Source organism: Centropristis striata, chromosome 16 (assembly GCF_030273125.1).
Source record: "Centropristis striata isolate RG_2023a ecotype Rhode Island chromosome 16, C.striata_1.0, whole genome shotgun sequence".
Classification (NCBI taxonomy): Eukaryota; Metazoa; Chordata; class Actinopteri; order Perciformes; family Serranidae; genus Centropristis; species Centropristis striata.
Window position 1 is genome coordinate 32,883,728 of NC_081532.1, and position 13,208 is coordinate 32,896,935.

A 13,208-nucleotide genomic window follows, 5' to 3' on the forward strand; every position below is an offset into this window, starting at 1 on the left:
TTAGTTTATTTTATTTTTTTCTGGAATGGGTTAGTTGTTTGTTGGGTGCCAGATTCAAAAAGGTCACAATAACTTTTGCCTTTATTTCCTCTGCCGAATCCATCTCAGCCCCAATAAGTTTATTAAGTCGTAAAACCAGATAGTAGAAATAGATTTCATATCGACCAAAAATTTTTTGGGTTTATGTATGAAAAAAGTTGACAAAGATGAAAACAAAGGACATTTTTACTATTATTTTAGTTAGTTTTGTAACCACACAATACAGTTTCAGTTTCTCTTTTTTTTTTTTTTTAAACCCTCGTTTTTTAATTTATTTCAGTTAACGCAAACGTTTTTTCAATTCTATTTGCCATTATTTCATTAGTTTTCTTTAACTAGTTCCTTCAGGAGAAATGGGCCAAAATCCCAGCAGACTATTGTGAGAAGCCTGTGGAAGGATATCCAAAACATTTGATCCAAGTCATGCAGTTTAAAGGCAATGCTACAAAATACTAAACCGACGAAATAAGACCTTTATTTCTGTAGCACCTTTTAAAACCAGCAGCTTACAAAGAGCTTCGACAGAGAGCAGTTAATTACCAAGACAATGATGCCACGAGGCTAAAAAACTACTCTGACATGAAAAGAAAAACAATAAAAGAGAGCAGGAACAATCACAAGACATTCTCAGATACACAGAAAATAAAAAGGTAAAAGGTGTAAAAAGTAAAATGAGTAGTAAAATAGAAAGCATTACATAAAAGCAAGTCTATAAAAGTGTGTTTTAAGAAGTGATTTAAAGGAAGTTACTGCCTCTGCAGCCCGTTCCAGAGTCGGGGCGCTCTGGTGGAGAAACCTTTGGTTTTCAGTTTCGTTCCTTTTTTTCTTCCTTTTGTTATTATTTATTAAGGAGCTTTTTACAGCATCATACAGTTCAGACGTTGCTTTGTTGTATTTTTTTGTATTTGTAATGTTTTTTCAAGCCAATGCGAACAAAAAGTTGTTAAAAAATGCAACATTAATTCCGTGAGAGCTGGGAATGAGAGGTTGAATGCTCTGGAAAAAAAGCTCTTATTTTGAAAATAAATAATAATAATGCTGGGGGTGCACCATGAAGTGAGGTATCTTTAATCTAAAGCAGGGGTGTCAAACTCAAATACACAATGGGCCAAAATTTAAAACTTGAATAAAATCGCGGGCCAACATTGAACAAATAAACCTTTTAATATATACCAAACATGTTTTGCTTTAACATTAAATATGGAACCAGCAACGCTTATAAACATACAATATATAACTAAATAGTGCAGACATGCAAAATCAAATTTCAAATAAAAAACACATCAATGTCATTAATTTACAATTATAATATAATAATTTGGTATTGCCTCGCAGGCCAAATAAAATTATACTGCGGGCCAAATTTGGCCCGCGGGCCAGAGTTTGACAACCCTGATCTAAAGCAATTAAGAAACTGTAAAGAAAGTCCTCCTCCAAGAGTTTAAATGCTGTCGCTGCTTTAAGGAGAGAACTGATCCATCAGGAGTTTCTACTTCTTTTTTCGAGGTGTGTTTGGAGTTTCGGCTCTGATGTAACGCTGCCGGGTGCCTTAATGTGTGTGTGTTGACCCACAGCTGCTTATCAGTGTGAAACATTTACCTCCAGATTATCTCCTGACCTTCAGCCTGCAGGACGACTCGCTCCTGCTGAGTCTGCAGGTCTGATGTGAGATATGTTGTAGTTCCTCTGGACGGCCACTAGAGGACGCTGCTGCATCACTTCATGCTGCTTGTTTTACAGCGTGGATTCAGTTCAGTTATGAGAAAATACTGGCCAAAAAAAATCTTTATGTTCAGAGCTGAAACAATTACTACAATAATCAATTAGCATTTATACATATAGAATTCTTTTATAAAGACTTTTTTGGACTGTTTGTCAGACAAAACAAAAACCTTGAGTGTTTCTTGGGAAAGTGGAATTTTTCACAGTTTTAAAACATTTTGTTGACTAAAAGTTAAATCAACTAGGAAAAATATTGTGCGACATATTCAATTATTTATATGTATATATATATATATATATATATATATATATATATATATATACACACACACACACACACATTCGAATACAATAAATAATTCAACAGATAAAGAAAATAATAAAAAAATATTGATGATAATAATAATAATAACAAAGGTCAAATATAATTAATAAATACACATAATACCCAATTAAAAGCCAGACTTAAACAGTAAATAACAAGAAATAAGTACAGATAATTCTCAGTTAAAAGCCAGAATAAAACATTCAAATACAATAAATAAATAAATAAATAAATACAGATAACACCCAATTAAAAGACCCAAATAAATACAGATAATTCTCAGTTAAAAGCCAGAATAAAACTGCAAAAATATTATAAATAAATAAATAAATAAACAGATAATTCTCAGTTAAAGACCAGACTATAAACTGTAAAAAACTATAAAATGTTCAAAATTAACAACAACATGCTGCCTGACTGTATTCAGAAAATGTCCAATCTAAGACAAAGCCTTTATCATTTCAGAGGAGTGTGTTTATTTAAAAAGTTAAAAACCAGAACCAACACCAAATCACGATGCACCACAGTAACAGCTGTTAATTTATGGAACAAATTGGAGAAAGACTTGAAAACTTGCAATACCATTAACTTATTCAAAAAAATACTTAAAAATAGGATGATTAATTTATATAAGTTAGAGTAATGAGTAATAAGCCTCCTTCTTTTCTCTCTTTTGTGACTGCTTATTTCTTTTGTTGATAAATAACAGATTGTACATTTCTAATTTTTAAATTTACTTGAGTTGTAACAGGGTAGGTAATAAGCTGCTTCAGCCTTTTCGGTCCAAAGGTCTATCATCAATTTTCTCTCTCTGTTTACATGTTGTTTACTTTGATAATCTTTGTTGCTTCTGTTTTGATGACATGTATTGACCGAAATAAACAGATACGAAACGAATAAATAAAAACAGATCATTTTCAGTTAAAAGCCAGAATAAAACCGCAAAGGACAATATATAAATATATGAATGGGCAGATAAAACTCAGTTAAAGCTAGACTTTTATTTTAATTTTTTTTTAAAAATATATCAGCATCCTGATGTGTGTCTGTCTCGTCTTCTGTCTGCAGGCGGAGGCGTCAACCCGTCCTTCGGAGACGGACACTTCACCGGAGTGGGCCGGGAGTCCCGAGCTCAGACGCTGCAGAGAGGTGAGTGACCAGCAGAGGGCGCCACACGCCTCTGTTACAGCCTGCACCACCGCCGTTTGTCCCTCTGCTGGGCCTTCTGTCTGCATCAGCACTAGTCAGGAGGTTTTTATAGAAACTCACACACTTGTAATGTAAGCTTTTTGTTTTTTAGGCACTTTATTGAAGCACACAGAGTCAGTAAATCTATAAAAAGGTCTGCATTTATTATAACTGAGGAGATGAAGATGACTTTAAAGGATGAAGATTTTACAGAAGAGGCGTCGCCTTAATGTCAGGAAAACATCCCTAATCCTTTGTGCATTTATGTGCATTTATATAAATACTTTTTTTAATCTTCACTTATTCTTCATTGCGTGCAAATGTTCTCCTCAGAAAGCTGCTGTGTTGCAACACGTCGGCGTCTTTAACCTCGTCTGACACCACCGTAATTAAAGGCTCTTTTTAGCTGATTTACCTTGAATCTTTTTATCCTGTTTTGTTCAGAGAGGCTCCTCTCATTACAGCAAATGCACCTTTTAATGTCAGAGCAGCAGCTTTATTTTCCCTTCACAGCTGCAGATACATTTTTCATAATGTTATACAAAGTGTTTCTGGGTTAAATGTGTTTTTATTAGGTGGAAAAGCTTTTTTTTCCGCAGCTTTGTCCTCATTAGTCTGATCTGACACAAGGTGATGATCCAAACCAGAACATAAAGCTTAATGCATAAAGCACGTCAGACAGTTTGATTTATATTCTGAGGTGTTAGTTTGTTTATTTGAGAAGCTGTAAGCAATGCTAGTCGACCAGCACACAGTTTAAACTTCATTTAGGGAAAGTAAAGTAAAAAAATACCTTTATAATTGAGCTTATAAAGCATTTTCCTGCTTGTTACCATCATATATCTGAAGGCAGTTGCAATATAATCATTTAATAAGACATCTTTCTGCAGTAAAAATGGTTAAAGAATTAGAAATGCTTGCTCTACATTTATTCACATTTATTTTGTTGATCGAGGAATATATTATGTTCAACATTATCAATCGTAGATAAAATTTGGATGAACCCTCTGAACCCCAACCCTGCTGGCGGGTTTGAAAAAGTATGTTTTCTTTAAAAAATTGCCAAAAATACGCTGTTTGTTAGAAATTAGAGTTTGAATTTACCGATGGTCCTTGAATGGATCATATCTGACAAACGCTTTCTTTGGGAAAAAAAACAACCCAAAATGAACTTAAAATTGTGTAATTTCTGAAAAGTCACTTTATTCTACACATCTCATTAAAAAAATCGTCAAAAATAAAGCGTTTGTACTAACCAGATCCTGTTAAAAACATACAATTTTGCACTCCTCTGCAATACTGTCAAGCTATGATTGATTCTGATGAGACAATAAAATTTAGATTAACCCTCTGAACCCCAAACCTGCTGGCGGGTTTGAAAAAGTATTTTTTCTTTTGAAAAATCGCCCAAAATACACTATTTATGTTAGAAATAAACTGGAAAAACAGCCTTTATTGTCCGATTTTGAACTTTCCGACTGTCCTTGAATGGATCACATCTGACAAAAGCTTCCCTGGGAGAAAAATAACCAAAATGAACTTAAAATTGTGTCATTTCTGAAAATCTCTTTATTCTACACGTCTCATTTAAAAAATGAAGTGTTTGCACTAACCAGATCCTGTTAAAAACATAAAATTATGCGCTCCTCTGTGATACTGTGAAGTTATGATTGATTCTGATGTGACAAACGGTCACGTGACAAATATTCACTGAAGATCGAACAGAGGAGGCTGTGGAAGGTTTTTCTGCCTGCAGATATTTTTTGGCCACTTGGGGGCAGCACAGTTGTGAACACAACATCAACATATCACCTTTTAAAGGCCAGGTCCATTTATTATTATTATTATTTTAGGTTTATATATAGTTCTGTAACTTCTCAGTAATGGGAATGTATGCAAAAACAAACATTTGTGCATCAAATATTATTTTTGTGACCTGACATAGATTCTGGATCATGACAGCTTCACTACTTTCTCCTCTCTGTCTGATTTTTCTGTATCAGATACTCTGAGACAAGAGTTTTATCTCAACAACTTTGGTCTAAAAACACTACAACAACAACAACAACAGCTTGTACAAAGAGCCAAAATAAAATAAAAAAGGCAGAAGCTGCTGATGGTTTGCTGGATGGCGTCCAGACAGTCGGAGCAGCTGATGATGTTTCAGCCACGGAGCTGCAGAGTCACAGAGCTGTCAGCCTGCAGCAGACGCTGAGTAATGGCAGTGTGTGTGTGTGTGTGTGTGTGTGTGTGTGTGTCACAGTGTGTGTGTGGAAGCAGCAATAGGGGATTATTTGAGTCACTGTGTGTGTGTGTGTGTGTGGATTGGGGAATACTTGTGTTATATTTGTGTGTGTGACTGCCTGCATGAGGTTTCTACACTTCCTGTATTATTTTACAGGTTTTTTTCTATTTGAGTGTATCCCTTGAGATGTGTGTGTGTGACTAAAAGGTGTGTTAGACTGTTAGTGTGTGTGGTAGCTTGAGCTTTGTGTGTGTGTGTGTGTGTGTGTGTGTGTGTGTGTGGTGGGAACAGCCTTGTCATGCTGTGTGTGTGTGTAGATTTATGACCGTCTGTGAGTCTGCAGGCGCTTCTGAAAGAGAGGAGCAGCTCCTCTTCTTTCTGTCTTTCTTTCCTCCACAAACTTTCCCCTGCGGCCATCTGCGCCTCCTTTCCTTCTCCTCTCTCGCCTCCTCCTCCTTCTTCTTCCTCCTCTTCCTTGTCCTCCTCCTCCTCGTCTTCCTCTTCCTTTTCTTCCTCCTCCTGCTCCTCTCTCTCCCCCTCTTCCTCCTCCTCTCTCTCTCCTCCTCCTTCGTATTCCTCCTCTTCCTTGTCCTCCTCCTCCTCGTCTTCCTCTTCTTCCTTTTCTTCCTCCCTGCTCCTCTCTCTCTCCTCCTTTCTCCTCCTTCTTATTCCCCCTCTTCCTTGTCCTCCTCCTCCTCGTCTTCCTCTTCTTCCTTTTCTTCCTCCTCATGCTCCTCTCTCTCCTCCTCCTCTTCCTTCTCCTGCTCCTCCTCCTTCTTCCTTCTCCTCTTCCTTGTCCTCGTCCTCCTCGTCTTCCTCTTTTTCCTGTTCTTCCTCCTCCTCCTCCTCTCTCCTCTTCCTCCTCCTCCTCCTCTTCATCTTCGTCTTCTTCCTCCTGCTCCTCCTCCTCCTCCTTCTTCTTCCTTCTCCTCTTCCTTGTCCTCGTCCTCCTCATCTTCCTCTTCTTCCTTTTTCTTCCTGCTCCTCTCTCTCTCCTCCTCCTTCTTCTTCCTCCTCTTCCTTGTCCTCCTCCTCCTCCTCCTCCTCGTCTTCCTCCTCTTCCTTGTCCTCCTGCTCCTCTCTCTCCTCCTCCTCGTCTTCCTCCTCTTCCTTGTCCTCCTGCTCCTCTCTCTCCTCCTCCTCCTCCTCCTCCTTCTTCTTCCTTCTCCTCTTCCTTGTCCTCGTCCTCCTCGTCTTCCTCTTTTTCCTTTTCTTCCTCTTCCTGCTCCTCTCTCTCCTCCACCTCTTCCTTCTCCTGCTCCTTCTTCTTCTTCTTCTTCTTCCTCCTCTTCCTTGTTCTCCTCCTCCTCGTCCTCCTCGTCCTCCTCGTCTTCCTCTTCTTCCTCTTCTTCCTCCTCCTGCTCCTCTCCCTCCCCCTCCTCTTCCTCCTTCTTCTTCCTCCTGTTCCTTGTTCTCCTCCTCCTCGTCTTCCTCTTCTTCCTTCTCCTGCTCCTCTCCCTCCTCCTCCTCTTCCTCCTTCTTCTTCCTCCTGTTCCTTGTTCTCCTCCTCCTCGTCTTCCTCTTCTTCCTCCTCCTGCTCCTCTCTCTCCCCCTCCTCTTCCTCCTCCTCCTTCTTCCTCCTCTTCCTCGTCCTCCTCCTCCTCGTCTTCCTCTTCTTCCTTTTCTTCCTGCTCCTCTCTCTCTCCCTCCTCCTCCTCTCTCTCCTCCTCCTCCTGTGTTGCTGTTGGACAGTAACGTATCACCTGTCCCTGGTGTATGGGAGCACAATGCTCTGCAGTGTGTTTGGACGCGACGGCTGGAATTTAAATGAATGTCTCTTTAAGATTTATGTGTGAAAACACTTTGTCTGCGGATCTGAATCACAAACTGCAGCTGCAGTAAAAACTGTCTGATTCACATAAATCTGGATTTAGAGCTGAATAAATATATTGATATCACGGCGTGAGGCGACACGTCCTCTGTGGTTTCTCATTGACTTTACAATGAATCAGACGACTCTGTTGCTCCACTACGGCACGGCCGAAATATGCTTTTAAAGAAGTCTATTGGTATCTGTGTTTATGTTGTCTCATATGAAACTTCTTATTTGGCAGAAAAGATGCAGAACGATGCATAAATACAATTAAAAGAGACAACAAACAGGCAGTAAAGATGCAATAAAGTGATAATGTAGTTGACATATTAGCAATAATAATAATGTATCATATCATGTTAAATAATCAGACTCCATTGACAAAAACAGTCATTTTACCTCACAGGAGTTAATGCTCTATAGTTAGTTAGTTAGTTAGTTAAGAAAAACACAGACTTTGTTTTTTGTAGGACTCACGATAACTATTGCAATCATTTATGGGACAAAATATCATCTGACAGAAATAAGCAATATTATTGCCACTGATATAATGATATTATAACAGGATTATAATGCAAGTGCATCCTTTCAAAGAGCAATGAACCTTTTATTAAACACAGGAGGAACTGAAGTGGTTACCACCAGACTCCACTGACAAAAACAGTAATTTTACCTCACAGATAACAGGAGTTACTGATCTACTCAATTAGAGTTATTACAATAAACAATGTTATTGTCAGTTTAAGACCAATTTATGATTTATAATGCAAAAAAACATTTTTAAAGAGCAATGCACTTTGAATTATTAAGAATATTCATTAAAATCTCCTCAAATAAATAAAAGAGAGCATAAATTATGTTTTATTTCTGTTGGCTGTGAAACATGCTGAGTTGCCCCGCCCATGTCTAATCATAATAAAACCTGCTGTTTGTCAAATATCATGTTGGTGACATTATTAAGTTAACGATCATGCAGGAAACACAACAGGAGATATGGAGGTCAGACACAGTTATCAAACAATAAATCCAGATTGTAATTTCCTAACTGGTGATGTTAATTTAGCTGTTTTCTGATCCAGCTGTTGGTATAAACAGCTCCCCTGATATAAATGCCACTCTGCCTCAGTCTGTCCCAGTTTTTCTTCATGTTATTTATTTATTTATTTATTCAGAGGCTCCTATTAAGGAATCAGTTGCTGTTTTTAGAGTTTTAAAGCTGAAGAGTCACATAAAGGGCATGAAACTAAGTTTGTATTTTTTAATGATTACAGTCTCTGCCCTACTTATCGTCTGTCACACAAACTTGCAAGAAATCAGGGCAGTTAAAAGCCCTTTAAGAAGACAATTAAAGGGACCGCGAGTTAAGATGGTTTTGCAGAGTACTGCTCCAAAGGTCCAACACTTTGGTCCTCTCCCCTCTGCTCTGTGTAAACATCCTCTCCTGTCCTCTCCTCTCTGCTCTGTGTAAACAGCCTCACCTGTCCTCTCCCCTCTGCTCTGTGTAAACATCCTCTCCTGTCCTCTCCTCTCAGCTCTGTGTAAACAGCCTCTCCTGTCCTCTCCTCTCTGCTCTGTGTAAACAGCCTCTCCTGTCCTCTCCTCTCAGCTCTGTGTAAACAGCCTCTCCTGTCCTCTCCTCTCTGCTCTGTGTAAACAGCCTCACCTGTCCTCTCCTCTCTGCTCTGTGTAAACAGATTCTCAGTGAATATTTGTCACGTGACCGTTGGTCTCAGCAGAATCAATCATGTCTTCACAGTGTCTCTGAGGAGCAGAATTTAATGTTTTTAACAGGATCTGGTTAGTGCAAACGCTTTATTTTAAATGACACATGGAGAATAAAGAGATTCTGACACAAATATCAACATTTTAAGCTTCGTGTTGGTCACTTTTTCTAACTGGAACTTTTGTAACCTACGGTCTGTTCCAGGACTGTCGGAAAGTGCAAATTTCACAGATAATGACTATTTTTACAGTTTCTTTCTATGATAAACAATCTATTTTTGGCGATTACTTTAAGAAAACCTGTGTCTTAATGGTCGGGCTAATGAAAATGGTTGCAGAGTTTCTGTGGACTGACGTGCTTTTTGTTCTCCGTGTCCCTCCAGCGAGACTCAGCATCAACACTCTGGGTCACCAGCTGCAGATGAACAAACACTGCCTGGACACGGCTCTCAACTTCTACAAGATGGCGCTCACCAAACACCTGACCCGCGGCCGCAAGTCCTCCCACGTCATCGCCGCGTGCCTCTACATGGTTTGCCGCACCGAGGGGACGCCACGTATCCTTCCTGTTCAATCAAAGTGAATATAATATCAACAGTGTCAACATATATTGATAGCTGCAGATTTAGATGTGATGACAAAGGCACATTTCATAGTTTGGGTTCCTTCTTTTTGAAAGCGCCTGAACTTTACTCCAACCCTGAATGGAAAGACTCACCACAATGTGACAAATAGAGGTGTAGCCCACAGCTAACATGATAACACATTAAACTTACTGTTCATATCACTGAAAGCAGGATGGGAACTGTATTTCTAAAAACTCTCATCTCACACATCTCAAAAGGAAAAGGCACTAAAAAGATTTTTTTTAGCTCATATCAACAGATCTGTAACACTTTCTTCACAAAGAATCATGTTAAAGCACTTTAAATGTTGTGTTTTCCATATATGTACTCATTCGCTTATAGAAAATAAGTCATTTAGCATGAAAAAAAGCATAAAAATCAACAAATTCAGTAGTAAAATTGTGGTCAACTTCAAACCAAAAGCATCCATTAGTCGACTAATCCACTTAGACAGAACAGCCCCAAAAATAAGACATAGAAGACAAAAACCACAAGACTTTCATTTAGGATTAGAAAATTAATTCAGTTTCCTTTTACACTATCAAATACATGTGTTGATATTATGATTAACACATTATTATGATTGTACAAATGATTATACAAATTAATATACAGAGTATTTATTATGTGTTTAAAACCTTGGAAGATACAGACAAAATCCAAACAATTTCAAATGGTATAAAAGCCTCAGTCATGTATGGACACAAACACTAATTGACTCTTTTTCTTGAGTTAATGTATCAATCCATAGAATATTAATAAATTATGAAAATGCACATTAAAATGTCCATATTTCGGCCTAATACCCAAAAGTTTACTATAATGGAAAAAACAAAGAAAAGCATGAAATATTCATATTTCAGAAGCTGAAGCTTATTATTGTGCTTATAAATAACTAAAATAATGACTTGATTATCAAAATGGTTTCTAATTATTCTGCGTTTATTGATTTATTGACTAATTGTTTCAGCTCTTGATGCCACAAGCGTGTAAATAGAAAACAAAATTGTGCAAAAACACCCCGAAGTAGATGGAGATGCACAGAAATTCAAACCTACATCAGCTATTGATCCAATTAGTCAATTAATTTGAATATCAGAAAGTAAATCTGCAGCTATTATTGACAATCAAAACGTTGAAATCGTTTTTCAAGCAAAAATGCTAAAAATTTGATATTTCCAGTTCTGATATGTGAGGTTTTGCTGCTTTTCTTGGTCTTACATTATAGGGAATTTAATATTTTTGTGTTTGGAAATATTGGTTGGACAAAACGACTTCATGCTCCATGAGATAACTGCAGAATGCAGTTAGCTTTTCACTTTTCTTTGTTTTCCATGATGGTAAACTTTTTGGTATTAGCGTGAAATATGTAAATTAGTAATGTGCATTTTCAAAATGTATTGATATTCTATAGCTAAAGTCCTTAAATCAAGAAAAACAATCAATAAGTTAGGTTACTCAGAAGTGTTTTATAATATTTGAAATGGTTTTGTCCGTCTGTGAGCTTTTCTCACTGTTTTCTAATGTTCAGTAGACCAAAATGATTCATCAAGTAAAGAATCTGCAGATGAATCGGTTTCAGCACTGCTGCGTCACTTTAATTAAATGTTGTGTAACGAATCACGTCTGAAAGGAAGCCTGATCAAAGACTGTTTCCTGCCTGCATCAGGAGACACTTTTTATTTGATTGCACGTCTGTAACAGCCGAGCTAAAGTTCAGCGTCGGCGGAGACGAAGTGGCACATCAAAGTGTGCAGGTGACTTGTGATGCGAGCCTTTCTTAATGTTTCATAATCTGCTAACTGCAGCTCAGTGAAGTCTGCAGCGACGTGATAATGGGACTTTTAGGTTCATGCTTTTTTCATAGGTCGGTTTAGTCCTGACTCACTACGCCTCCGAGGATGGATCTGTTGCATAACAACAGGGATAAGTTCACCTACTGAAAGCAGGGCGAGGAGGGTGTAATGCCCTCCTGCTGCATTGTTTACTGGGCTTCTGTGTGTGTGTGTGTGTGTGTGTGTGTGTGTGTGTGTGTGTGTGTGTGTGCAGGCCTGTCTGTTTGTGCATGTTCGGAGGAGTGAGGCCGGGGTTAAAAATAGCTCTGCTCACTTCCTTTTGCACAGCTGGGTGAGTCTGTAATGTTGTCGCAGGGGAGAATCAGGACAAAGACGAAGACAGAAGGAGCGTAAAAGGAAACATCCGTCTGAATCTGGAGTTCAGTTTAACGAGCACGGAAAAAACCACCGTCTGGATTTCACGTCCTCGTTCGGATCACGTTTTTGTCTCTCCGACCTTCAGCCCACCTTCATTACACTTCCTCTTCCTTCCTCCGTCTTTATTTATTTGCTCTTCCTCTTTTCTCCCCTCTGCTCTGTGTAAACAGCCTCTCCTGTCCTCTCCTCTCTGCTCTGTGTAAACAGCCTTTCCTGTCCTGTCCCCTCTGCTCTGTGTAAACAACCTCTCCTGTCCTCTCCCCTCTGTTCTGTGTAAACAACCTCTCCTGTCCTCTCCCCTCTGTTCTGTGTAAACAGCCTCTCCTGTCCTGTCCTCTTTGCTCTGTGTAAACAACCTCTCCTGTCCTCTCCTCTCTGCTCTGTGTAAACAGCCTCTCCTGTCCTCTCCCCTCTGCTCTGTGTAAACGGCCTCTCCTGTCCTCTGCTCTGTGTAAACAGCCTCTCCTGTCCTCTCCTCTTTGCTCTGTGTAAACAGCCTCTCCTGTCCTCTCCTCTTTGCTCTGTGTAAACAGCCTCTCCTGTCCTCTCCTGTCCTCTGCTCTGTGTAAACAGCCTCTCCTGTCCTCTCCTCTCTGCTCTGTGTAAACAGCCTCTCCTGTCCTCTCCTCTCTGCTCTGTGTAAACAGCCTCTCCTGTCCTCTCCTCTCTGCTCTGTGTAAACAGATTTTCAGTGAATATTTGTCACGTGACCGTTGGTCTCAGAGACACTGTGAAGACATGATTGATTCTGCTGAGGAGCAGAATTTAATGTTTTTAACAGGATCTGGTTAGTGCAAATGCTTTATTTTAAATGACACATAGATTAAAGACATTCTTTATTCTGACATAAATATCAACATTTTAAGCTTCGTGTTGGTCACTTTCTCTAACGGGATAATAAATAATAATATAATGATAATTACTATTTTTACAGTTTCTTTCTATGATAAACAATTTATTTTTGGCGATTACTTTAAGAAAACATGTGTCTCAATGGTCGGGCTAATGAAAATGGTTGCAGAGTTTCTGTGGATCAGATTTCACGTCCTCGTTCGGATCACGTTTTTGTCTCTCCGACCTTCAGCCCACCTTTATTACACTTCCTCTTCCTTCCTCCGTCTTTATTTATTTGCTCTTCCTCTTTTCTGCAGGCAGGTTAGGGTCATTAAAACAATATCATAGCACATCAATCAGTCATGACAGTATATGAATCATAACTGCATTTGTTGATACAGTAGGGAGCCTCTCCATAGTGATTGTTTTTTAGAAACTTTCTTTAAAAAGAAATCTGAACCAGTTTATTTGCCACCTCAGT

At 38.8% G+C, this 13,208-nt stretch overlaps 1 protein-coding gene across 1 annotated transcript in view; it reads left to right on the top strand.

Moving 5' to 3' along the window:
- LOC131988652 (transcription factor IIIB 90 kDa subunit-like) overlaps nucleotides 1-13,208 on the top strand; it is a 90,397-nt gene that overhangs the window by 5,172 nt on the left and 72,017 nt on the right. The window contains exons 3-4 of the mRNA XM_059353820.1: nucleotides 3,155-3,235; nucleotides 9,438-9,611. Of these exons, the coding sequence (XP_059209803.1) occupies nucleotides 3,155-3,235; nucleotides 9,438-9,611 (255 nt within the window). The remainder of the gene's footprint in view (nucleotides 1-3,154; nucleotides 3,236-9,437; nucleotides 9,612-13,208) is intronic.